Below are 27,658 nucleotides of genomic sequence, written 5' to 3'. Positions count from 1 at the left end.
ATGAATTATAAAAGGAATTCATAGATTCTTAACTGCTTTTTTCCCTAATTTGTTCTGGATTAGTATTTGTAATAGTAATCTATTCACGTGAATGATACAAACCACAGGTGAGTTGGGGGAGCAAATAGTACTGATGAAAGTACCACTGTGAGTCCCTCTGTTATTAAAATCTAGAGGAAAACCTCCAACCCATTCATGGGAACTTGATGGTTTTTGCTTTCATGAATGCCCTAAGGTCAGAGATGGAGTAAAACAGTGAGATGGGAAAATCTAGCAGAGACTCAGACTTTGATGGCTGCTTACTAGTTGTATGCAGAGTGCTGCAAAAAGTTGAACTTTCAAACTAGAAGAATACAACTATAACTGAGGTCGATAAATATTATGTGCATTTTTTCCATTTCCCTGGCTTAGCTTTCAGTGCTGTTATATTTGCAACACCAGAAGTAATACTATGCAGTGGGCCTTGTCATTTTTATTTAAAAATACCCTTATTACCTCATTCTCTGGCTTACTCACATAACACAATCAAGAGCCTAAACTTGAGGGACATTGTATTTATCTTTCTCAAGTTGAGTGCGTTCTGATTAATAGATGAGGCTTGTTCTTTGTCCACAAGACTAAGCAGTCCTAACTCTGAAGGTAAGCATATTTTAAAATCTTAAATTGGAAGTAAAGAATAACCTAATTAAATTATAGGGTTATTCTGGTCCCGGTAACAGTGTTTTATAACTAACTTCTGGTTAAGTAGTAGTAGTAATGTGACTTCTCTCTAGTTTAGATCATGTTATATTTTCCTAAATTAATAGGGTTCCCCTCAACACAGACTTATGCTCAGTATGAGAGACAATTATAATAGTTTATACTCACTCATCTGATACACATACCATCTGAAAGACTATTTGGAGGAATGCACTATTTAGTTAGCAACTCAGTAGAAGATTACACCATAGTAGATTACACTGATAAAGAGCAGAGCTATGCTAAAGCTTTAGTACCTGGCAGTGTTAATATGAAATTAATTTGAAATTATACTGAGTCAGTTTTAACAAACATTCACATAGAAAAATGTCAGACATCTGATGAATGTCACTTACCAAATGGAACCAAAAGCGAGATGGTCAAGAAAAGATTGTCGTTGCTTCAGGCAAGCTTCTGAAGCCTAGGCAAATTATTTAGCTCCTTAAAATGGGATTCTGACATCCTGAATTTAATGTGTTCTGAAAACAAAGCGTGTGACTCATGAAATAAAGAACACTAAACCGAAATATTGAAATTATGAAAAATTTAGGCCAAAGAGGTAAAATGAAAACAGCTGTTAGGAATGAAAAATGGCTGTAGGAATTTAGTTACAAGTACTTCACAAAAACATTTTCATCACATTTACTTAGTGCAGCATTACAATACAAAGCTAGCTGCTGTCCTGACCAAGCAAGTTCTCTTACCATCTAACAAAAATAATTTAGGTACATTTCTTTGCATGGAATTGTCATATATGTTTCCATTTGTTGGTACAAAACATAGAAAAAAACATTGGCATGTTTTGTAGTGATAAGTAATTTTTGCCCCCATGTACTAGGTCCACGTGTTCTGCATTCCAATTTTCATTTGAAAAAAGTAACTAACTACTGGTTCAGTTAATTTAGTCTCTGTTTATACCTCTTAGAAATGCAGCATGAAGTACAGAGAATTTGAAAGAAAAACAAAGATTTTGTTTACAGAATCTCTAATTTATAATACATAGAGAAGGGTTGGCTGGTAAAAGAGAAAAGAAAATCTCAAGTCTGACTTCATGTAGACCACAGAAAGTTGTGAAAAGAGCTGTATAAAAATATGCACTTGTGCTTTAGAAGCTTTTAGCATACAATTAATAGCTTAAAATAGTATTTACTGCTTCCCCATATGCTATTTTCTGATATATTTACACACCTTGCAATCTTTTTTTCATCATTAAAGCAAAATGGCATGATCTTAAATATAGATAGGTTAAAAACATCTGAACCTTGAAACTTCCTCTGTCTTCTCAGTACTCGGCACAACGTACTCCATGGACTTAAACCCTGAAAATTTAGATTGCTTTAATAAAAATTTTAAACAGCAAATGTATATAAATTTTTTTTTTTAAAAAAAGCTTGTCCAAGGGCATTCAGATTAATGGCTTGTATATAATACCTACTGTAGTGCCTTGTAACTGCCTCTGTAAACCAGAAATAAAGGGAGAAAGCTCTTGGATTCCCCACAGACAAGATGTCACTTCCTTCCCCATCATGGTTGACTTTCTGTTAAGATGAATCCCTTTTGTAGGAGAGAGGACTACACAGGCTGCTGATACCAGTCTAGAGAAGGCACTCACCAGGCCAAGACAGACTATGTTCTAACTTGGGTGTTACACCATTGATCAGAACCACCTAGCCATGGAGGCTCTGAAGCTAACTAGTTTATCAGCAGTTTGGTCCTAGTTGTTTTGCTCACTTTATATGGGTTTCTTTTCTTAGATATTCTTATGAGCCTTTTAGATTGATGCTCTTGAGGAAAATAGTCAAGCTAAACAGTGATGGTGACTTTCATGGTAAAAGATGAGCTAAACCACTAGCTAAGCTACATGGTCCATCATCCACAGAGATGGTGGGCTCGTGGGCACCAAGTCTTTGCTGCATGTCTCCTGCTAGTTAACAGTGAATCAGCTGCAGGGTTTGATGAGGGCAGACAGGATGACAGCAGGGCAAAGGATTTTGCCATGTGTTTGTTCTGTCACTAAGTGATTGTTCAAAATTTTTCTTCATGGAACATAATTTTCTAAAAATGAAATTTGGGAAGTTGAATGATTAAAAGCCAGATATTAAACATTAGCTCCTTAACCTACACCTGTCATTTTCATTATGAAGGAAAGCCTCTTGTTTACACTACTGTGATTCACAGTGCCCTTTGTAGATCAAGAGGTCACCTTCTCTGTCTTGGCTTTAGCTGTCAGATGGAAGCCTCAGACTTTTGCACTTTAGGTCATCTAACGTCTTCCAGTGTTTGTAGTTATCGGCCAAATGTTGCATCAGGGTTGGCAGGTGTGCAAAGGCTGCAAGGATATAAGAGAATAAAAAGAAGCCTGTTAAATTAGTTTCCAGGAGCATTTATAAGGGTGGGGCTCTGTGGGACAAATTTGGGATCACAATTGGAGGAGAGGTACCCTAGGTTAGGCCTAAGGTGAACACAGAAGCATGAGAAGGATGAGTTACTAAACACTGGTTTCTGAAATATGAACAGGTCCTTTTAACTAAAAATTGATAACAACAAAAGATCAGAAAGAGAAATTAAAGAAACAATCCCATTTACCATCACATCAAAAAGAATAAAATACCTTGGAATAAACCTACCTAAGGAGGCGAAAAACCTGTACCCTGAAAACTATAAGATGTTGATGAAAGAAATCAAGGATGACACAAACACATGGAAGGATACCATGTTCTTGGATTGGAAGAATAAATATTGTGAAAATGACTATACTACCCAAGGCAATCTACAGATTCAGTGCAATCCCTATCAAGATACCGATGACATTTTTCACAGAACTAGAATGAAAATTTTTTTAATTTGTAAGGAAACACAAAAGACCCTGAATAGCTAAAGCAATCCTGAGGAAGAAAATCAGAGCTGGAGAAATCAGGCTCCCTGGCTTCAGACTATACTTCAAAGCTACAGTAATCAAAGTGGTATGGTACTGGCACAAAAACAGAAGTATAGATCAATGGAACAGGACAGAAAGCCCAGAAATAAACCCATGCATCTATGGTCAATTAATCTACAACAAAGGAAGCAAGAATATACAATGGAGAAAAGATAGTCTCTTCAATAAGTGGTGCTGGGGAAACTGGACAACTACATGTAAAAGAATGAAACTAGAACATTCTGTAACACCATACACAAACTCGAAATGGATTGAAGACCTAAATGTAAGGCTGGCTACTATAAAACTCTTAGAGGAAAACATAGGCAGGACACTCTTCACCATAAATCACAGCAGTATCTTTTTGGATCCACCTTGTACCTAGAGTAATGAAAATAAAAACAAAAATAAACAAATGGGACCTAATTAAACTTAAAAGCTTTCGCACAGCAAAGGAAACCATAGACAAAACGAAAATACAACCCACAGAATGGGAGAAAATATTTGCAAATGAAGCAACCAACAAGGGATTAATCTCCAAAATACACCAACAGTTCATGCAGCTCTGTATCAAAAAAAAAAAAAATCAAAAAATAGGCAGAAGATCTAAATAGACATTTCTCCAAAGAAGACATACGGATGGCCAAAAGCACATGAAAAGATGTTCAACGTCACTCAATGAGAAATGCAAATCAAAACCACAATGAGGTATCACCTCAAACCAGTCAGAATGGCCATCATTAAAAAGTCTACAAATAACAAATGCTGGAGAGGGTGTGGAGAAAAGGGAACCCTCCTACACTGTTGGTGCGAATGTAAATTGGTGCAGCCACTATGGAAAATGGCATGGAGGTTCCTTAAAAAACTAAAAATAGAGCTACCATATGACCCAGCAATCCCACTCTTAGGCGTATACCCAGAGAAGACTGTAATTCAAAAAGATACATGCACCCCAATGTTCACTGCAGCACTCTTTACAGTAGCCAAGACATGGAAGCAACCTAAATGTCCCTTGACAGATGAATGGATGAAGAAGATGTGGTATATATATATATATATATATATATATATATATATATATATACACACACATACATACATACATATACAATGGAATATTACTCAGCCATGAAAAAGAGTGAGATAATGCCATTTTCAGCAACATGGATGGACCTAGAGATTATCATACTAAGTGAAGTACGTCAGAAAGAGAAAGACAAATATCATATGATATCACTTATATGTGGCATCTGAAAAAAAAGATACAATTCAACTTATTTACAAAACAGAAATAGACTCACAGACTTTGAAAACAAATTTATGGTTACCAAAGGGGAAACACGGGGGGAGGGACAAATTAGGAGTTTGGGGTTAACATATATACACTAAATAGATAATCAACAAGAATCTACTGTATAGCACAAGGAACTCTACTCAATGTTCTGTAATAACCTATATGGGAAAAGGATCTGAAAAAGAATGAATATATGTATAACTGAATCACTTAGCTATACACCTGAAAGTAACCCAACATTGTAAATCAACTGTACTCGGATATAAAATAAAAATTAAATTCAAAAAAATTAAAAAGGATCTCAAAAAAATGAAAAGCTGTTTATCAACTGATATTATGAAAAGAATCTGTGATTCAGAGTAGACTTAGTATATTTTATGTTCTCTCTAGAATTTCCTCCAATGACAGAATAAAACTCCTGTAAGCTTTGGAAACATGTCCTTGGAAGAGTTGAACACCTGTTTATCCAGTTACCAAACATCCACTGAGTCTTCCATACACATGGTTTGTGCTGAGGACACACAAAGTGTTCATGCACCCCCACCACACCTGGCCACAAGCAGCTGACTTTTTCTTTTAAGTTACATTTCGTTTACACCTTTAGGCCCAGCCTCTGTCATTACAGGTAACCATCATAATGTATAGCAAAATATTGTTTGTGGGTAACAAAACAGGAACTGTCTTACCATCCCAAGCATCAAACATGTCTGTTATGAAGTAGTCAATAAAGGAGATCTGGGACTTGGGGATGCTACAGGTATTCCGGTCGAATACTGGCATCACTACAGGTAGCCCCTGTCTCTTCTCTTCATCAGTCTGTAAGAAATAACACAGGGCTGTAGGGCACATAAGGAGCTGTCACAGTAACATCTAGTTTGTCAGAACCACTCTGTGAAAATGGGTCATAATCCAGTTGTATCTGTGAAGAAATTGGCTTGGCAAGGTCCTGAGGCTTATATAAGACAACCACCTGATGAGCTCCAGTGACTGGATTCAGGTCTTCTGACTCTCAAATGTGTTATGCTATCTTACAGCACCTCCTGAAGCACTTATCTCAGGATTTGTAGCCCCTTTTCTGAGATCTGTTTTCATGATCGCAAGGTCAAGACTATTTTCAAAGTAACACTAATAATACTAAGTGGCGTTTATACTGAGGGTACAGGAGCGATGGTGTGTTTAAAACTGCTGACGCCTTAGCGTGAATCAAAGAACTGGCACCAAGCTGTACAAATAGTCATTGTATTATTCACTGTCATATGCTTGCACTTTAAAAAGAAAGCCAGTTTCACTTAAGAATGTCTTCATTAAAGTAGTAAGAATTATTAATCTTATTTAAACTTGACCTTTGAAAATACGTCTTTTTAATATTGTGTGTGACAAAATCGGAAGTACATACAAAGCCCTTGTGCTGCACATCAACGTATTATGGTAGTCTGGATGAAAAGCAGTTAGGCAGTTGAGCTGAACTAGCTTCTTTTTTTCATGAAATAACTATGTTTTACTCAAAAGAATGACAAACTGAGATTTTTCAGATTGGGGTATTTGGTCATGCAATTCTCAAGATATGTGTAAATCTGAGTATTTTGCACATTAGAGTGTATGTTTTATGCATAAGGTCATAATTCACTGGGCTGAAATTGAGATCCACATTTACTGGTAGTATGCTGAACCGGAGGCTGGCTGATCAGAGACCTCATTTGTAACCTGATTTTTAGGTCACATTGTCTTGTGAACATTAGTACTTTCCTTTCTGGGAAAAGGACACCTAAACAGGGAGATTACCTTAAAGAACTTAAAAGTGGTTCTTTCCCGTTCCCCATTCACATACTTTGAGAATAACTAGGAGTAGGATTTTAAGTCTTCTCTGTGGGTCCTGGGAAGCCCCGATAATGGCCTCCTACCAGTTTTTGGCTCAGCTTGCTCATTTCAGGTCAGTAGATTAGGCAGCCTTAAAATAGCCACTGCTGTTCAAGGAGTAGTTTGGGTTTTTTCCCCTCTCTTTCTGGCAAGCTCAGAACTGCTTGTCCTATTTTTCTTTATTCATGGGGTCTCTTCCCATCCTTGAAAGCTGCACCTAACTTACTGGGTCCTCGGCTGCCCTTTGCCCCTGCCAACCCTTTTAGACATTATCAGCTATTCTTTTATTCTGCCTCAGCGGTATGTTCCAGCCATATAGGCACACAACCCTCCCCCCCCGCCCCCCGTCCCCAAATGCATTACTTGTAGCTACTTGTGACATGTTTGTCTATCACAAATAATAAACATTAGTCCTTAGAGCCTCTTCTTTGAAAGTAGGCCTCTTTTAAATGGCATCTTGTGGTCTACTACGTTATTCTCCTTTAATTCCTCTTCACACTGCCAAAGTTGCTGTTTTCCTTATATAAAAATTCTGGTTTTCCTCCCTACTAATTTTGCTCATAACCCTTTGTTCTCCCAGAACTCTCCCAGAATGTCCTTTCCCATTTCTAAATTTTGAAATCCTTCAAAAACAAAAACAAAAACACCAGCTCTAACACCTTTTCCACAAAGCCCTTTTATCTAGAAAAAAAACCTTTCTGAACTGTTAGGACTTAACATATACCTCCTTTAGAAGTGTTTTCATTTTTTTGTTTGTTTTTCTTTTTGCGGTACGCGGGCCTCTCACTGTTGTGGCCTCTCCCGTTGTGGAGCACAGGCTCCGGACGCGCAGGCTCAGCGGCCATGGCTCATGGGCCCAGCCGCTTCGCGACATGTGGGATCTTCCCGGACCGGGGCACAAACCTGTGTCCCCTGCATCGGCAGGTGGACTCTCAACCACTGCACCACCAGGGAAGCCCTTTCATTTATTTTTAATTTACCAATGTATGGACCTGTTTATGTCTGTCTCCCTCCCCTATTGTATTATGAGCTACCCATGGTGCAGTCTGTTCCCCAGACTGCACCATGGAGATGATAATCTAGTGAATGAATGGAGGATTTCCAAGTTTTTGTGGAAATTCAGGATCTAAAAATTTGAGGATGAAAAGATACTTCCAAAGGCTCAGTTTACCCCCCTTCCCCTAGAGAGAGTTTAGTTAGTGCCCAGGCACATCATAGTCTCTTGAGGGACCAGATTTCTGTTCCAGGCAAGGGTGAGCCATTGCTTTCCAGGGAGGAGTCATTTATTTACTGTGACCCGGGGCCATTCCCAGAAGGGAGGTGGAGCTTCCCTAGAGAGGCAGCACACCTGTGCAAAGTACTCCTCGGAGATCCTTCCGGCCCATTCGATACATAGGTCCAGGGGGCGGCATGGATTGGCCACGTCAGCACACTTAATCATCATGCGCTTAATCAGGATTTGATTTTCAGGAAAGTTCTTCCCAGTAGGGTTGCATTCACAGTCACTGCCTTCAATCTGGAAAACAGATAGTCACATCAGGGTGGTTTCAATATGATGGTGAAGCCCACAAGGGCCAGCTGACCAGGTATTAGATGGCAGTCACCCAGGCAAACTTAGGCATGAGACTTGATGAAGGAGGCCTTCCCATCCTTAATTCCATATATGATACATTGATATATTCTTGGGGACGGGGAGCAGTCAAACAATACAAACACACAGAGCTTAAAAGGCCGAAGTCCCTGTCATCACCCATCCACAACCTCACTTTCATCCTCTTCCCCAGAGGTAGCTGCTACAAAGCAGGTTTTTGTTTTGTTTTTAATGATTTGGTATGTAATCTTAAGGAAGGAGAGCTTTTCTCCCAGTTTTATCAGGAAATGTGTAAAAGCACAAATTCCACTTTCTTAATACATTAAAGATGGGGAAATGCCACATACATGTGACCCTTCAATTATTTCTTGATTTCTTTCTACTTAATATGCCTGACAGCTCCCTCTCTCCTGTGACCTTCTATCCCACCCCCAGTTACCCACCTCCTCCCATTTTGTTCTTTCTCTTCAGGTATGTGTCCACTCATGCTTTCCAGGCTGCTCTTCTGGCTGGGTGGTAGGGAGGGTGAGACATGTAAGTGTTGGGGGTACTAGGAGCAGAAAGCGGGCCAGGGCAGGAGCAGGTATATTCAGCCATGTTAGAAAGACTGGTTGTACACTAATACCTACCTAGTGATGGATGTCAGCGGTCCAGAGCCAAGTGGACAGGTCTGTGAGTAGGCTTATGTAAATGCGACAACAGGTCAATTATACAAAACCTAGAAGACTACGATTCCCTGATTTCAAAGATACCATGGAACTGACTGTGTAAACATCTAATTAGCTCTCCAGAGCTCTGCCAAGCTGAAGGACTGTATGACATTTAAGGATTTTTTTGTTTTGGGACTGGACCTATTAAACCATCAATGGGCAGAATTATATTCTGAAGGTTGGTATTTTGATTACTTACCATTGGGAAGATACTGCTTGCTATAGTTACTGCAGTACATAAATCTCAACAGAGTTGGGGGCTTACTTGGATAGATGACCTTCCCAACTCTAAATTCTATGATTCTGTTTAATTTCCCCCTCTTAAATCCCCAGATCCTTGCTCCCATAAGTCCTCTGTGGAAGGAGAGGGTCCTGGCATTGTGCTGTGGAATCCCTGGGGGATGGAGCAGAACACAGGTGAGGTGGACACTGTTCCTCCATCCAGGCTGGTCATGTGATGGGTCCTACACAGATAGTTTCCTTACTGATCATCAAGTTACATCTAAGACAACCATTCCTCATTCATCCACATATGCAACCCTCATACAGGAATGAATGAAAAGCTTTTCTAACTTTATGGGGCTATGAACAGCCTTACAGTATAAGAGGGCAGTTGATCTCATTTTAAACAGTAAGAGATGTGAACTTATGTCCATGTTCTTAAAACCCAAGTTTGTAGGGACCTTAAGGCAGGTCTAAGGCACATCAGTAAATTTTAAAAAGGAGAAAGACTTGTATTTTTGTTTTCAACTAGTCACTCCCAATTTAACTTTCTGTAGTCTTTAGATACTGACAGGCTTTTAATGCACATCAGCAGGATTATATTTCTTTAAAACATCTAATTTTGAGGTCTCCCAAGAGCTCAAAGACCAGAGAACTAGAAAGGCTCTGAAACCCCTAAAATGACACCATTTATTCCAGTCTCTGCTGTCTGCAGGCTCCTTTCATCATAGACTTTGGGCCTACTTTTGTCACTGCTGGCTTTATCTCAGTCAGGGCCTTTCTTTCAAGGAGCTCAGAGTTACTGTGGACACTCTCAATCTATTCTTGTCCTTAGGGAAAACAAGTGACCAGTACTTTCAGCCTTCTTTACCAACTCCAAGCAAATAACCATCTTGCATTCAAGATGGAGAGAAAATGCTTTGAGGCCAGAGTAGGCTCTGGTGTATCTTATTACATGGGAAATGCTTACCTCAGCTGCCATTGGCTTGTTGATGCTGTTCACAAATTTGTTCACATGTTCAAAGTGTTTTGTCATCTCTGTTGCTAAAACCATATCAATAATAGCCTGGCGCAGTGTTCGATAATGGTTCCTAAAATAACCAGAAGACAAAGCGCCTTGTTCACATCATGTCCCGAATTAGAACTGTTCTACCATTTCACCACACTTCCCACAATCTAGGAGGAAGCTAGGGGCACAGAGTTAATGAGTGAAGATCACAAAAAAGTTTACCTGCTCATCTTCCTACTCAGCCAGGACTTGGTGACACTATTCCATTTTCCCCAGTGACAGCTGACCTTCATATGATTTATGAGTATATAAAAAAAAAAGTGTCCCAAGGGTACTTATTTCACAAGGTGATTCCCTTCTACCTTCCCTTGGCAATATCAAAATAGTGAAGTGAAAGGAAATGACAAGTTCTTTCCCTACAAGGCTAGTACAGCAACCTGGTGAGCTGTCCCATGGCATTCAGTGCAGACACAGTGATTCCTGTTACAGAGAAGTGTCATTATTTCTTTTGATGATGGCACTGGAAGAAAGTTTTCCAAATAATGAGCTGTTCTCTAGATTGCAATTAGATAGAAGTTATAATGGAAGGAGCAATAACCCTGCTCAAAATCACCCAGTTCCTATCATCTTTTTCTAACTTCAAGAGCCAGAATGGGGAACTGAATAAAATTGGCTATTGGCAAGAATTCTTCCTATGAAAGTTTCAAAAACGATACTTGATACTGATGAAGCCTTCAGTTGAAGGTGGAATAACTGGTCTCCATATTTTCTCAGGTTTCTGGAGACCAAACAGATGGGTTCAGGTTCATGTTGACAAGTCATCCTTGAGGCTTGAGTAAGCTCTGAGCTCCCTGTATACTGCCTTTTCTCAGGGGTCTGCACTCCAGCCTGGCTGTTGCTATGTAGGAAATACTCATAGCTTGATGGCAGGGTGGTGGCTGGCAAGAGGAATTGCTCCTATCTGTTCACATTTGGCCAACTCACCAGAGGGGGAAACCTGCCCTACCCTGTGGACTCCAGGAGCTCTGCTGGGAGCATGGAACACTGTCTCCTCATGAGTTAGGATTTTAAGTGACCGAAAATTGAGCTGGGGAAAGATGGGTAAGGATACATTTTCCTCAGGTTACACCAAAGACAGGATGTCCTTTTGAGAGGATAAAAATATCTGCTATATTTGTTAGTAGTATAATCAATATTTATAGAGTGCTTTGCAGTGTATAAAACATTTTCATGAACTCACTGAAGACCAGATGGAGTTTAAAAAGGTGAACAGTCTAAGCAGAGAATGGAGGAGGGCTGGCTGCACATCAAAGAAACCTATGTGGTCAACGTTTGTGTACATCTTTATGAAGATGTTCTTGCAGCACCTGTGAACATTTAGCAGGCAGTGCTCGCCTTGTGAAGCAGCTCAGGGTAAAGGCACGGCCGCCAAAGTAGGAATGAGAGCGACGTGACGCCGGGAGGGAAACCCCAAAGAGGCCGCAGCTGCAGGAGGCCAGAGTCCTGGCCGCTGTTGGCCTTCCCTGAGGGCTTCGACCAGGCCCTGCAGGCTGCACAGCAGCTGAGCGCCACCCGCCTCACGGACCCCGTCCTGCCTCACGTCGCCAACCCAGTCGCCCTGTTGCCAGAATAAGCTGAAGTGTGAAAATTGCTCAGCAGGACCAGGCGTAGCACGGGCCTCTTCTCTTGTGGTTTCACTTGCCAAGACCACTATCTTGATAATTCTGAGCTCTTCCCACAAGTGTTCATCTAGGGGTATCTACCCCAGCCATGTGGCTGACAGGGTCTTGGTGCTCCGGCCTGGTGTCAGGCCTGAGCCGCTGAAGTGGGAGAGGCAAGTTCAGGAAACTGGACCACCAGGGACCTCCCAGCCCCACGTAGTATCAATCAGCGAGAGTTCTCTCAGAGATCTGTGTCTCAATGCTATGACCCAGTTCCACCCAACAGCCAGCAACCTCCAGTGCTGGATGCCCCATGCCAAACAACTAGTGAGACAGGAATGCAACCCCACCCATTAGCAGAGAGGCTGCCTAAAATCATATTAAGTTCACAGACAATCCAAAACACACCATTGGATGCGGCCCTGCCCAACAGAAAGACAAGATCCAGCCCCACCCACCAGAACACAGGCACTGGTCCCCTCCACCAGGAAGCCTACACAAGCCACTGAACAAGCCTCACCCACTGGGGGCAGACACCAAAAGCAACAGGAACTATGAACCTTCAGCCTGCACAAAGAAGACCCCAAACACAGTAAGGTACACAAAATAAGCACACAGAAATATGCAGCAGATGAAGGAGCAAGGTAAAACCCACCAGACCAAACAAATGAAGAGGAAATATGCAGTCTACCTGAAAAAGAATTCAGAGTAATGATAGTAAAGATGATCCAAAATCTTGGAAATAGAATGGAGAAAATATAAGAAATGTTTAACAAGGACCTGGAAGAACTAAAGAGCAAACAAACAATGATGAGCAACACAATAAATTAAAAATTATCTAGAAAGAATCAATAGCAGAATAACTGAGGCAGAAGAACGGATAAGTGACCTGGAAGATAAAATAGCGGAAATAACTACCGCAGAGCAGAATAAAGAAAAAAAAGAATGAAAAGAATTGAGGACAGACTCAGAGACCTCTGGGACAACATTAAACGCACCAACATTCGAATTATAGGGGTCCCAGAAGAAGAAGAGAAAAAGAAAGGGTCGGAGAAAATATTTGAAGAGATTATAGTTGAAAACTTCCCTAACATGGGAAAGGAAATAGTCAATCAAGTCCAGGAAGCACAGAGAGTCCCATACAGGATAAATCCAAGGAGAAATATGCCAAGACACATATTAAACTATCAAAAATTAAATACAAAGAAAAAATGTTACAAGCAGCAAGGGAAAAGCAACAGATAACATACAAAGGAATTCCCATAAAGTTATCCACTGATTTTTCAGTGGAAACTCTGCAGGCCAGAAGGGAGTGGCAGGATATACTTAAAAGTGATGAAAGGGAAAAACCTACAACCAAGATTACTTTACCCAACAAGGATCTCATTCAGATTCGATAGAGAAATTAAAACCTCTACAGACAAGCAAATTTAAGATAATTCAGCACCACCAAACCAGCTTTACAACAAATGCTAAAGGAACGTCTCTTGGCAGGAAACACAAGAGAAGGAAAAGGCCTACAAAAACTAACCCAATACAATTAAGAAAATGGTAATAGGAACATACATATTGATAATTACCTTAAATGTAAATAGATTAAATGCTCCAACCAAAGGACACAGACTGGCTGAATGGTTACAAAAACAAGACCCATATATATGCTGTCTACAAGAGACCCACTTCAGACTTAGGGACACATAAAGACTGAAAGTGAGGGGACGGAAAAAGATATTCCATGCAAATGGAAGTCAAAAGAAAGTTGGAGTAGCAATTCTCATATCAGACAAAAATAGACTTTAAAATACAGACTATTACAAGAGGCAAAGAAGGCCACTACATAATGATGAAGGGATCAATCCAAGAAGAAAATATAACTGTTGTAGATATTTATGCACCCAACATAGGAGCACCTCAATACATAAGGCAAATGCTAACAGCCATAAAAGGGGAAATCGAGAGTAACACAATCATAGTAGGGGACTTTAACACCCCACTTTCACCAATGGACAGATCATCCAAAATGAAAGTAAATAAGGAAACACAAGCTTTAAATGATACATTAAACAAGATGGACTTAATTGATATTTATAGGACATTCCATCCAAAACCAACAGAATACACTTTCTTCTCAAGTGCTTATGAACATTCCCCAGGATAGATCATATCTTGGGTCACAAATCAAGCCTTGGTAAATTTAAGAAAATTGAAATCTAATCAAGTATCTTTTCCGACTGCAACGCTATGAGACTAGATATCAATTATAGGAAAACTGTAAAAGATACAAACACTTGGAGGATAAACAATATGCTACTAAATAACCAAGAGATCACTGAAGAAATCAAAGAGGAAATCAAAAAATACCTAGAAACAAATAACAATGAAAACACAATGACCCAAAACCTATGGGATGCAGCAAAAGCAGTTCTAAGAGGGAAGTTTATAGCAATACAATCCTACATCAAGAAACAAAATCTCAAATAAACAACCTAACCTTACACCTAAAGCAATTAGAGGAACAAGAACAAAAACCCCCCAAAGTTAGCAGAAGGAAAGAAATCATAAAGATCGGATCAGAAATAAATGAAAAAGAAATGAAGGAGATGATAGCAAAGATCAATAAAACTAAGGGCTGTTTTATTGAGAAGATAAACAAAATTGATAAGCCATTAGCCAGACTCATCAAGAAAAAAAGGGAGAAGACTCAAATCAACAGAATTAGAAATGAAAAAGAAGTAACAACTGACACTGCAGAAATACAAAGGATCATGAGAGATTACTACAAGCAACTATATGCTAATAAAATGGACAACCTGGAAGCAATGGACAAATTCTTAGGAAAGCACAACCTTCCGAGACTGAACGAGGAAGAAATAGAATATATAAACAGACCAATCAGAAGCCCTGACACTGAAACTATGATTAAAAATCTTCCAACAAACAATAGCCCAGAACCAGATGGCTTCACAGGCCAATTCTATCAAACATTTAGAGAAGAGCTAACACCTGTCCTTCTCAAACTCTTCCAAAATATAGCACAGGAACACTCCCAAACTCATTCTACGAGGCCACCATCACCCTGATACCAAAACTAGACAAAGATGTGACAAAAAAAAACTACAGGCCAATATCACTGATGAACATAGATGCAAAAATCCTCAACAAAATACTAGCAAACAGAATCCAACAGCACATTAAAAGGATCATACACCATGATCAAGTGGGGTTTATCCCAGGAATGCAAGGATTCTTCAGTATATGCAAATCAATCAATGTGGTACACCATATTAACAAATTGAAAGATAAAAATCATATGATCATCTCAATAGATGCAGGCAAAGCTTCTGACAAAATTCAACACTGATTTATGACAAAAACGCTCCAGAAAGTAGGCATAGAAGGAACCTACCTCAACATAATAAAGGACAATATATGAAAGGCCCACAGCCAAATTCGTTCTCAATGGTGAAAAACTGAAACCATTTTCTCTAAGATCAGAGCAAGACAAGGTTGTCCACCTTCACCACTATTATTCGACATAGTTTTGGAAGTTTTAGCCATGGCTATCAGAGAATAAAAAGAAAGAAAAGGAATCCAAATCGGAAAAGAAGTAGTAAAACTGTCACAGTTAGCAGATGACATGATACCTACCATACACAGAGAATCCTAAAGATGCTACCAGAAAACTACTATAGGTAATGAATGATTTGGTAAAGTAGCAGGATACAAAATTTATGCACAGAAATCTCTTGCATTCCTATACATTAATGATGAGAAATTGAAAGAGAACTTAAGAAACACTCCCATTTACCATTGCAACAAAAAGAAAATACTTAGGAATAAACCCACCTAAGGAGACAAAAGACCTTTATGAAGAAAACTATAAGACACTGATGAAAGAAATTAAAGATGATACAAATAGATGGAGAGATATACCATGTTCTTGGATTGGAAGAATCAACATTGTGAAAATGACTATAGTACCCAAAGCAATCTACAGATTCAATGCAATGCCTATCAAACTACCACTGGCATTTTTCACAGAACTAGAACAAAAAATTTCACAATTTGTATGGAAACACAAAAGACCCCGAATAGCCAAAACAATCTTGAGAAAGAAAAACGGAGCTGGAAGAATCAGGCTCCTTGACTTCAGACTATACTACAAAGCTACAGTAATTACGACAGTATGGTACTGGCACAAAAACAGAAATATAGATCAATGGACCAGGATAGAAAGCCCAGAGAGAAACCTACGCACATACGGTCACCTTATCTTTGATAAAGGAGGCAAGAATATACAATGGAGAAAAGACAGCCCCTTCAAGAAGTGGTGCTGGGAAAACTGGACAGCTACACATAAAAGAATGAAATTAGAACACTTCCTAACACCATACAGAAAAATAAACTCAAAATAAATTAAAGACCTAAATGTAAGGCCAGACACTATAAAACTCTTAGAGGGAAACAGGCAGAACACTCTATGACATAAATCACAGCAAGATCCTTTTTGACCCACCTCCTAGAGAAATGGAAATAAAAATAAATGGGACCTAATGAAACTTAAAAGCTTTTGCACAGGGCTTCCCTGGTGGCGCAGTGGTTGAGAATCTGCCTACCAATGCAGGGGACATGGGTTCGAGCCTTGGTCCGGGAAGATCCCACATGCCGCGGAGCAACTGGGCCCGTGAGCCACAATTACTGAGCCTGCGCGTCTGGAGCCTGTGCTCCGCAGAGAACAAGAGAGGTAGCGGTAGTGAGAGGCCCGCGCACCGCGATGAAGAGTGGCCCCCGCTTGCCACAACTAGAGAAAGCCCTCGCACAGAAACAAAGACCCAACACAGCCATAAATAAATAAATAAATTAAAAAAAAAAAAAAAAAGCTTTTGCACAGGAAAGGAAACCATAAACAAGATGAAAAGACAACCCTCAGAATGGAAGAAAATATTTGCAAGCAAAGCAACTGACAAAGGATTAATCTCCAAAATATACAAGCAGCTCATGCAGCTCAATATCAAAAAACAAACAACCCAATCCAAAAATGGGCATTAGACCTAAATAGACATTTCTCCAAAGATGTACAGATTGCCAACAAACACACGAGAGGATGCTCAACATCACTAATCATTAGTGAAATGCAAATCAAAACTACAATAAGTAGTTTTGTCACAATGGCTATCATCAAAAAATCTACAAACAATAAATGCTGGAGAGGGTGCGGAGAAAAGCGAACCCTCTTGCACTGTTGGTGGGAATGTAAATTGATACAGCCACTATGGAGAACAGTATGGATGTTCCTTAAAAAACTAAAAATAGAACTACCATATGAGCCAGCAACCCCACTACCAGGCATATACCCAGAGAAAACCATAATTCAAAATGAGACATACCACAGTGTTCATTGCAGCACTATTTACAATAGCCAGGACATGGAAGCAACTTAAGTGTCCATTGACAGACGAATGGATAAAGAAGATGTGGCACATATATACAATGGAATATTACTCAGCCATAAAAAGAAATGAAATTGAGTTATTTGTAGCGAGGTGGATGGACCTAGAGTCTGTCATATACTGTGAAGTAAGTCAGAAAGAGAAAAACAAATACCGTATGGTAACACATACATATGGAATTTAAAATAAAATTTAAAAAAAGGTCATGAAGAACCTAGTGGCAAGACAGGAATAAAGATGCAGACCTACTAGAGAATGGACTTGAGGACACTGGGAGGGGGGAGGGGAAGCTGGGATGAAGTGAGAGAGTGGCATGGACATATAAACACTACCAAACGTAAAATAGATAGCTAGTGGCAAGCAGCCGCATAGCACAGGGAGATCAGCTGGTGCTTTGTGACTACCTAGAGGGGTGGGATAGGGAGGGTGGGAGGGAGACGCAAGAGGGAGGGGATATGGGGATACATGTATACATATAGCTGATTCACTTTGTTATATAGCAGAAAGTAACACAACATTGTAAAGCAATTATACTCCAAGAAAGATGTTAAAAAAAAAAAGATGAACAGTCTAAAAAGTACAGTTCAGTTTATAAGGTTATTATTTTACTGTTGATAAAATAGTACAGCCTTCCCCCTAAGAGGAAGCTAAGTACTTGGAGAAGTTAGGGAAAACTGAGTTTCCCACTTACATTTTACAAACCTGAGCACAAGAGCCCGAGCACACAAACCTGTCAATATTCTTGAAAATGTTGCATTTGCTGTCCTTGACCGTGAGCTGGAAGGCCAGGGCTGTGTGGTGACTCTCCAAGACAGCAGTGTCATTATAGAGCACGGCGAGTTCACTGCCTGCGTTGCACAGGAAAGAGTTGGTCCTTCCTGGGTGATCCACGTCATGGACTGTGGCAGCAATCAGGGCAGCCACCTCATCTAGCTGATCGAGGCTTCCCTGGGGTCAGGGGGAGGCAAGGTTGAGCATTACCCACTGGACGTAGGAGACCTACACTCATCCCTGTCTCTCTGGAGGGGATGAGCCAGGGGGTCCTTCTCTGACTTCCTAGAAGTTAAGAGGCCACCTAGGGTATATCACATCACCTTGCCGTACTGTGGATTATCTGGAGGGAAACAGAAACCTGAGTAGCAGTTATAATGGATACCTAAATTCTTTCTCCAGAGTTCATCCACTCTAGTTCTTCTGCAGGAGGATGCCAAACAGGCCTTTTCAAACGTATGCTGTGTGGCATATTGCCATGACTCTCTTCTGTGAGTGGATAGAGAAAAAAGTGGCCTAGGATCACAAGTGTTATTTTATTTGCCTACTTCTGAAAAGATTTTGAGAGTATGGTAGTAAATGGCACAGATACAACAAAACTCTTCACACAAAGATAAAAGGATTACAGCCAAGGAACACAAGAGGATCAAGGACAAGAAGAATTTTCCCAGGAAAACTGAGGGTAAGGGGGCTGTTACAGTGAAGAACACAATTCAGCTCTGGGCTAGCAGGTGGGAAAGGCTAAAAGGGAGACCCTCTTTCTAACGTTGTCATTATGTAGTTAAAGAACACAAACCAGAGCATCAGGGGATACAAATGTTTTTTCAGCTCACAGCTTTAGGAGGAAGTTGTCAAATGGGCTACTGTTATATAAGAGACACTGTACTTTATGAATTCATTCCTTTGGTTATCATTTATTGGATGCTTACTGGGTGCCAGTTGTCAGGCAGAGTGCTGGAGTTACAGTGATGAATTATACTGGCATAGCCTGCACTAATGGAGTTGGTAGTTTACTGGAGAGGGCACAAATAAGGAAACACACAAACAAAATTAACTTACTGTGAGATGGGTTAAGAAGGGAAGTACAGGTGGTTTGAGAGTGTAACCATGAGGCTTGATCTAGTTTAGGGCAGTGCTGTCCGTTCAACTTTTCTGTGGTGATGGAAATGTCTGTACGTGGGCTGTCCAATATCGTAATCCCTAGTCACAGCTCCTGGACACTTGAAATGTGCGTGCAATTGAGGAACTGAATGTTTCATTTTATTTAATTTTAATTAAATGTAAGTAGCCACATGTGGCAAATGGCTACTTATGGACAATGCAGGTCCAGAGGGTGGGCAAGAATGGGTTCTCTAAGTAAGTGATTTTTATGCTGGAACCTGAAGGATAAGCAGGAATTAGCCAGGCAAAAAATGGCAAGGGAGAGAAATCCAGGCAGAAACATCAGCCTATATGATGCTCCTGATGTGAAACAAACGAAGTGGCTTATTCAGGAAACTTAAAGAGCATCATTGTGGCTGAAGGGTAGTGAGTGAGGGGGAAACTGGTCCCCAGGATGAGGCTGGAGGGGTGGGCATGATTTTTGGTTTTCCTGAGTTGCTTTCCTAGGCTGTGGGAGAAAAAATTGCAAGCTGCTTCTCAGATGCTAATAGGTAAGGAACAGTGAATCTGAAGCTCAGCCCTGAAAACTTTCCTGAAAGCTGTCCCTACCAGAAGGAGGCCATTTCCATTTCCAATCCTGACCTCCTGGAGCTGGTGGGCAATCCTGGCCTGCCTCTAGTCCACATGAACCGGTTTCCTGAGGGGGGACAGCAGTTGCTGCCATTCTTTTCAACTCTTCTCAGAGACTGATTTTGTAATGCCCAGGGCAAGCAAACATGCCTAGCCCCCTTTTGCTGCTGGTTAGGAGAGGCCATGGTAACCCACAGGTACAGTCAGAATCCAGAGCTGCCCTGACTTGGCCTCCACTCTCGCTGATTCTACCTGTGCAGTGAGGACCCATGAGGGCCAAACTCTGGAGTATGTTCAATCTTGTTTGGAGTATGGGGCCAATTTATTTTTAAATTCTTCAATGACATAGATTCAAGTAAGTGGAATAGACAACAAATAGCATTAGACGAGACATGTCTTTCCTTCCAACTTACACTGATTTAGACCTGGAGCTTTTACAGAGATACCAATAAAGGGCCATGCCCTGCAGTTTTGGTGGGCACTGTCTAATAATGCAACGTCTGATAAGAAATGCAGGGAGGCAGGGAAAGAAGATCCGGCTGCTCACTAGCAGATGGGAGAAGCAAGGCTCTTCCCATGGCAGGGAGGGACTGTCTGTGGAAGAAAACTTCCCCACCAAATCCACGGCAGGAGAAGTTCCCCAAAGCCTTGGAGGTGCAGACATTTCTGTATAGTTTTTTCCTCCTTTAACCAGCAGGAATAGATTTGGATCACACTGAAGCAGACTGGCCAGAATGGACTCCATTCTAGATTAGCCTTTCAAACAGTTCCTTTTCTAGGACAAATAGTCACTCAGAGAATAACAAAAGAATTCTGGCTCTCCTGATCTCTCCACTTGCAGTGGTTCTTGGGAACTGGTAAGAGTGGGAAGGGGATAGGGTGTGCAACAAATTGAAGGGGAATGTCAGCTCTGGACATGTTATCTATATGGCTGGGTTGAGGATGTGGAGCTATGCCATAGTGACATTAAGAACTGTAGCCTTGTAAAGAAATTAGGGGTGACAGATGACATGGCTATTTGGTAAAAACGTTTTTCTGACTCTCTTTGTCAGTGGCAGCAGGTCTGGTGAAAGACACCTCAGGAATAAATCCCACTCGAAGCGCCTCATGGTGGACTAACCAGTGATCTTGGGCTGCTACTAAACCTCTGACCTCAGGAGTCCCTTCCAGCCCAATTCTCCAGGGTTCTTTGCAGCTCTAAATTTTCTGATTCTTTGGCCTCTTAGAAAATGTCTTTTGGATTATAAGCATATTGTATCTAGTCCTAGACTTGTTTGTATTGCTGCTATTTGAGAATTCAGTCAGACTCTGAATGTGCTAGCAGAACAAACCATTTAAAGAAAATTTCTTATTTTAGGGGAGGGAGAGGAAAGGAGATAATAAAGTGACTAAGCATTCCATAATTTTTCAAGCATTTAATCTATATTTTTCTAGCGTGCTTCTGCTTAAGTGGGGTTCATCTTTAACTCAAGGCTGCAATGCCTATAGGTCACTTTGGTCTCAGCGTTAATGCCCAGGTCCTGTCCTCATTTGGCAGTGTGCAACCTAAGCTGTATAATATCTCATGTAACGTAAAATGGAGGAATGTGAACCTGGAGTAGGAATCTGGAAGTATCTTAGCCCCTCAAAGAAAAGCACTATAGAAACATAGGCTGTTATCACCTGTGATATCACCTTTTTTAAAAGTAGGAGACAAAAATCTTCAAAACCATCATTCCTTTTTTTTTTTTTTTGTGGTACATGGGCCTCTCACTGTTGTGGCCTCTCCCGTTGCGGAGCACAGGCTCTGCACACGCAGGCTCAGCGGCCATGGCTCACTGGCCCAGCCTCTCCGCGGCATGTGGGATCTTCCCAGACCGGGGCATGAACCCGTGTCCCCTGCATCGGCAGGCAGACACTCAACCACTGCGCCACCAGGGAAGCCCAAACCATCATTCTTGAATGACACTCTGCTTTCTTGCTGATGAAAGTAAATGCCAGGATCAGTCTTTGGCAAAACTGAGAAGGGAACATTCGCCCTCCCCATTTTGGTGCCGTTTCTGCTCTGTCTACCTATCCCTCTACCACTTGTCTCCTTAAGTACCTAGGGTCTTAAGACTAAGTCAGAAAATGATTGAATGTTAAGCATTTGCAGATTGATGTGAACCTGTCTCTATACAGCACTTGTCCCAAGGGTATCTATATTCTAAGCTTCACTTCTAATTGTAGCCAAGGAATTACAAGCTTCACTGTGAAAGTGACGGTAGTTGGGGAAGAGGGGAGATGGGGATCTTTTGCCAGCTATCCGTGGGGTATACATAGGACTGCCCTACAAATCAGCACCTGTAATGACAGTATTGACTTCTAAGACTAAGGAACTTGGAACTCTTGCAGGATTATACAAGTCATTAATACACAGATATACACATTCATACCTACACAAAACACACATGTATATGTATGTAAATCAGTAGGATGCTGAATGGCTAACTACTGTCTGGATTGTAATATACCAATGACAAAATTCTGATCCTAAAATTTAACCTCCAGACCTAGTAACCATTTGCTCTAATAATTAAGTTCTGTCCTCTAACCCAGTGTCACAAAGGGCTCCTAGTGAACATTTGGAGAATGGGTTCATGGATCAGCCAGACATGGAAAAGAGTCTCTACAGTGGCATAAATTATTATTTTAAGCATTTGTGGGAAGGGAGGGCTAGGAGGAAATGCCATGTCTTTACAACACCAAAAGGACCAGTCAGTTTGGTAGCTCAAAAGCTCTGTCAAAATTGGTTCCAAAATAGTTGTTTGCCTAACATATTTATTAAGATTGAGTTCTTAGATCTCTAAAATCTATGCAGATAACTAGATTGTGACATCAAAATTCTACCTTCACTCTTTCTTTTCCGAGGAAGAAGGCAGTGGCGTGCAGGACATCAGCGGCATGAGTGGAGTTGTGGTAAGCGTTGGAGGAGTGGTAGTTGGATTCAATCACTTGGAGCCAGGCCCGAAGGGTAGTTTCAGAACAGTGTAAAAATTCACATACTCCAAACCGGGAAAAGACTTTTAAGCCCAGGTAAACCAATGGCCTGGAAAACAGGGGGAAAAAACTGATTCATTGTATTCACCGCTCCAGAAGCTGCTTTCTTTGAAGCTACTGGGAAATTGAGTCATTTCTTTCCTGATGCTTCATAGGCACAGGGGTATAAAAATATGTCGTGTCCAAATTAGAAGGTGATAGAGCATCTCCTCCTCACTAGCCACTTCTTTAAAACTAGGTGCCTCATGGTGGTTAATCCAAAGGACTTCTAGACTGTCTTAAGTCATCTGCCCTTCAGTGGCTCTAACAACTGAGAGGTCCCTGACAGTCCCTCTCTGTCTCTGCTTCCACGTAACCTTTGCACTTCCTGTGTCCCCTGAGGAAGTTACTGAGCTTAAGGACAAAAGGAATGGCTTGTGTGGGTTCAGCAAAGTCATGTCATTTAGAATTAAGTTACTTATTTATAGTTATCATTCATATCCAACACCCCTGGAAGAAAATGGACTTCTGTAATAGAAGAGGACTTTCTGTGTTATCTAATCTTTCCCCTGCCTATAGGATGGATCAAAAGAAAAGTCTACAGTGCTCTCAAACTCATTTTGTAAGGTGGGACTTGAACAAGTTTGGGGCTAGGAATACTTAGAACTCTTGGCTCACTGGCGCAAAGGAATGACCTGGGTAGATCTGAAGAAGACACTCAGTATTTCTTCATCCTGGGTATCACCAGGCTGATCCCACATCTTAGCCTCCAATACTCTCTTCTCCATAAAGGAGCTCACTCAAGGGGCCACAGACTCTCTGAGCATTTGACACTCCTCCAGCATGGCATGAAAAGCAGAACCTGGGAGGTCACTTGTGGCAAGGACTCACATCTCCCTCAAAGTTTCCAGATGTGAAAGTCTTGAGTGTGTCCATCAATCCTCCCCCTGCCTACAGCCAGAGAAGCCACATACCTTTTGTGTGTCACAGCTTCCAATTCAAATATGTTGAACTCCCAGCTTTCCTCATTATCAAGTAATTGAGCGATAGAAGTGGGGACATCGTTGATGGTTACTGGCATCCCAAGGTGACTGTGACTCTGGGGCACATCTGAGCAAACAGATGGGGCAGGAAGGGTGGGTAACTGTGGAATCTTGAGTGCTGCTAAGCATTTGTCATCTTCATGGTTGCTACTAGAAAGAAAGTCTTGAACTTCCAGGGGTAAGAAGATTTTCCCTTCAGGGTTCTCTTACATTAAACTTCAGGACCCCCCAACAGAAAAATAATTCAGTTTAACTGTTTAAATATAGAGAGATTTGCAATTCTTATTCTGACAGCGCTCAGAGAAGTAATTTATATTAGGAGACCTGGTTTCAAATGTAGACCATAGAGATGCTTAAACTCCAATGAGACGAATAGAAAGTATCACCAAGGCCCTTCCCAAACAATAATCACAACACTGAGGAAGACAAAAGGCCAGAGACAGGTTATCAGTGACAAGTGGATAGAGGACAACTTACTCTTAGTGAACACATACTCGTTTCCTGACAACCTTCTCAAGCCATCCTGGAATAAAGAAAGATGCTATGAGAAGCATGCTTTATATGCCATTATCATTACTCTCTCATTTCTTTTATTAGCCAAAGAGATTTGAATCCTGAATAACCCAGTCAATCTGGAACTCCAAGTTGAAGCTCAAAATCAAGTGAGAACAATGGCTACAAAACAGTGGATACTCTCCTTTCCAAGGCTGTTAGCCCCAGGAGATGGAGAATTGAGAATTAAGTGGCTATGACTGCATTCAAGTCTCACACCTGAACTGTGAGTTAGCTCTGTTCTCATGCCATCTTTCTCTTGTTGCATATTGAAGCCACATAATGAAATCACAGAAGTGATCTTGCTTCGGGTGCCTGTTAATTTGAAAGGACCCCAATTACCCTCACAAGGACTGTGTTATTCTTGTGTTCTTAGATTTGCATCCTGGGGAGCCAAAGCTATGGGCCACATCTGGGGGATGATTTAATGTAAAGCCTTTAAAAGGTTGGGCTAATTTTTGACTAACATCTAAATTAACTCTTTTCCAGCTGTAGTTTCTGTCTTATAACATGAGCTTCACTGTTAGCCTTTAAAGGAAGTTTCTGGATTTGAGGTCTTTGGAAGGGCAGCATAAGGGAGTGAACAGAATTTCGATGTTCTGCCATTTAGTAGGCTCGTGAACTTTAGTCCCCAGCTGTTCTTGCGTCGCATTTTCCTGCCCTCTACCTTCTACCCCCGAGTACCTAATTATTTAGACCTCTGCTTAAAAGCCATTTGTAATTGCTTATTTGTCATCCTCAGAAAGTATGTGCTAAGGTTTAAAGTATTAATGAAGGGCTCTCCTGAAGTCACACTCTGGATATTTAGGCCAAGAGCTTAATTTTCAAAACTGGATAAATTGATAAGTAACAATGGCCATAACCTTCCTGCCTCTAAGGCAGGTATCACAAGGAACTCCTCTGTTCTTAATCTTTCTTTCTTCTCTTCCCTAATGCTACATAAAAAAGGGGGAATCTTGTACTGGTTCCTCACACCATTTCCTGGAGAGGAAGCCCAACATGGTATGGCAGCAGGGGAAAGGAGGGCAGATAACTTGTTCTAGGAACCAGAATGGTTCTGCAGCTCTGCAGTGGCCAGCCTCCTGACAGACCCTTGGCAGTGTTCTATTTTTTTTTTAATTGCAGTATTTTTGATTTACAATGTTGTGTTAATTACAGGTACACAGCAAAGTGATTTGGAGATATATATATATACCTTTTCAGATTCTTTTCCATTATTACAAGATATTGAATATAGTTCCCTGTGCTATACAGTAGGTTCTTGTTATTTATCTATTTTATATATAGTAGTGTATATCTGTTAATCCCAAACTCCTAATTTACCCACCCTCCCCCCAACATTTCCCCTTTGGTAACCATAAGTTTGTTTTCTATGTCTGTGAGTCTATTTTTGTTTTGTAAATAAGTTCATTTGTATCACTTTTTAAGATTCCACATATAATTGATATATCTGTCTTTCTCTGTCTGACTTACTTCACTTAGTATGGTTATCTCTAAGTCCATTCATGTTGCTGCAGATGGCAAACACACACACACCTTGCCAGTGTTCTTTAGAACTAAAGTCTACACTACATTGGGATCGGGCAACCAAGGCCAGCCGAGGGGCTCAAAAGGATCAGGAGGTCACTCAAATTACAGGCTCACCAGAAGCCTTTAGTAGGAACAAGGAGGATGGACCAGAAAGCCAGTCAACACTCAGCATTTGGTGGCAGGACTAGACAGAAAACTTCAAAGTAAAACTCTTCGATGACTCTTGGACTTTGTTTTTCTCCCAAAGAATTCTTCCAGCTTCAGTCTCCAATAGGGAGCACACATGAATAATTTGAATTTTCTCATTTTTCTTCACTTGCTGATAGATTATGATTACAGCCAAATAGATCACAGCAAAAACACTAGAACAGGATGACTCCTTAGAAATAAGCTACTTTGAGTGGTTACAAATGGTGGTATTGGAGTGCCAGCACGGGGCAGCTCCTCCTCCCCTCCCCATACTGAGCCACAGCAGCTCCACTCTGCTTTTATTGATTGTAAAGGGAACTCTATATAAAGGTTTTATTTAAAGAAAGAATTCTACAGCTAAGATTTTGGAAACTAGTGCTGTCATCTAAGTACCAACGCTTTCATTATATAAAGAGCCTGAGGTCCAAGGAATCCTAGCCATAACCCTCAATGGAATACTGTACCAGGTCAAGGGAAAGAAGTACAAAAGGGCTCCATTGTGATATTTAGCCTTCAATCAACTATTTACTCCTTACTGTAGTACAAATTCAGAGGACAAATTAGTCATTTGTGCTCCTGCAACTGCTTCTGGTTATGCTGATGTTAGCCCATACAGCACGTATTTCTACACCTAAAGGTAACAGTTTATATGTTACATGTTACATGTTCTCTGGAGTGCACTTAACATTGTCCTGCATTTCTGGGTTTTCCTCATCACTCACAGTCATTAGGCCTCCCACGAGATCACTGGTGTGGGGATCTTCATCTTTGGTACCCAGCTGAGGGGAGTACAGTTCTGTGGTCCGTAAAATTTCTAAAACTCTGTCCAAGGCTTCTGCTACTGTGACAGGACTGTTTTCTTGGGCTGCATTGATTATATTTATAACCTAAGGAAGTAAAGAGAGAGAAAGAATCAATTTGAGGACATTAGGATTCTTCTTCTCAAAACTCACTCATGTGCCTAGAATCCAAAAGAAATCAGATGATAACACATCTTACTGTTCAAAATGACCAGTGCTTTCACGGCACCACCCTCTTTATACTGAAGCATGCTTCTCATCCCACCCTATCCCAGTGTTTCTCTTACTTCAGGGACTACATTTTCTCAGGCTCCTTTGCTGATCCTTCTCCTTTAGCTCTCTTCTACAGGTTGCAGTTCCTCAGACTAGTGCTGGGCCTTCCTCTCACTCCACAGTCCTTTCAGAGATGAGCTCTTTCATCTCCAGGACTTTGGACACATACGATCCACATGCCCAGGACTCTCAAATTTATATCCCAGCCCTGAACTCCTTTTTAACTTTCAGATTTATATATTCAGTTGCCCGCTTGACATGTCTATTGGAATATCTTACTTACATATCCAAAACTAAACTCACACCTTGCTCTCCTCTTCCCA

At 40.8% G+C, this 27,658-nt stretch overlaps 1 protein-coding gene across 10 annotated transcripts in view; it reads right to left on the bottom strand.

Annotated features, from left to right (window-relative positions):
- Nucleotides 1–1,964: 1,964 nt before the first annotated feature.
- Nucleotides 1,965–27,658, bottom strand: part of PDE8B (phosphodiesterase 8B) — a gene marked incomplete at its 5' end in the record, with an annotated part of 253,193 nt that continues 227,499 nt past the window's right edge. For 8 of the 10 annotated variants that reach the window (XM_082651428.1, XM_082651431.1, XM_082651430.1 and 5 more), the window contains 9 exons: nucleotides 2,942–3,067; nucleotides 5,636–5,765; nucleotides 8,155–8,322; nucleotides 10,300–10,420; nucleotides 18,180–18,397; nucleotides 22,820–23,018; nucleotides 23,923–24,058; nucleotides 24,469–24,514; nucleotides 26,985–27,149. In XM_082651428.1, the coding sequence (XP_082507554.1) occupies nucleotides 2,958–3,067; nucleotides 5,636–5,765; nucleotides 8,155–8,322; nucleotides 10,300–10,420; nucleotides 18,180–18,397; nucleotides 22,820–23,018; nucleotides 23,923–24,058; nucleotides 24,469–24,514; nucleotides 26,985–27,149 (1,293 nt within the window). In that variant the 3' untranslated portion in view covers nucleotides 2,942–2,957. Of the gene's footprint in view, nucleotides 2,058–2,941; nucleotides 3,068–5,635; nucleotides 5,766–8,154; nucleotides 8,323–10,299; nucleotides 10,421–18,179; nucleotides 18,398–22,819; nucleotides 23,019–23,922; nucleotides 24,059–24,468; nucleotides 24,515–26,984; nucleotides 27,150–27,658 lie in introns of those variants that run through there. The other 2 variants (XM_082651425.1, XM_082651433.1) reach the window with 2 other exon arrangements.

The sequence above is a fragment of the Grampus griseus genome (genome assembly GCF_964374135.1).
Source record: "Grampus griseus genome assembly, chromosome: 3".
Classification (NCBI taxonomy): domain Eukaryota; kingdom Metazoa; phylum Chordata; class Mammalia; order Artiodactyla; family Delphinidae; genus Grampus; species Grampus griseus.
This window is presented reverse-complemented; position numbering and strand designations above follow the sequence as displayed.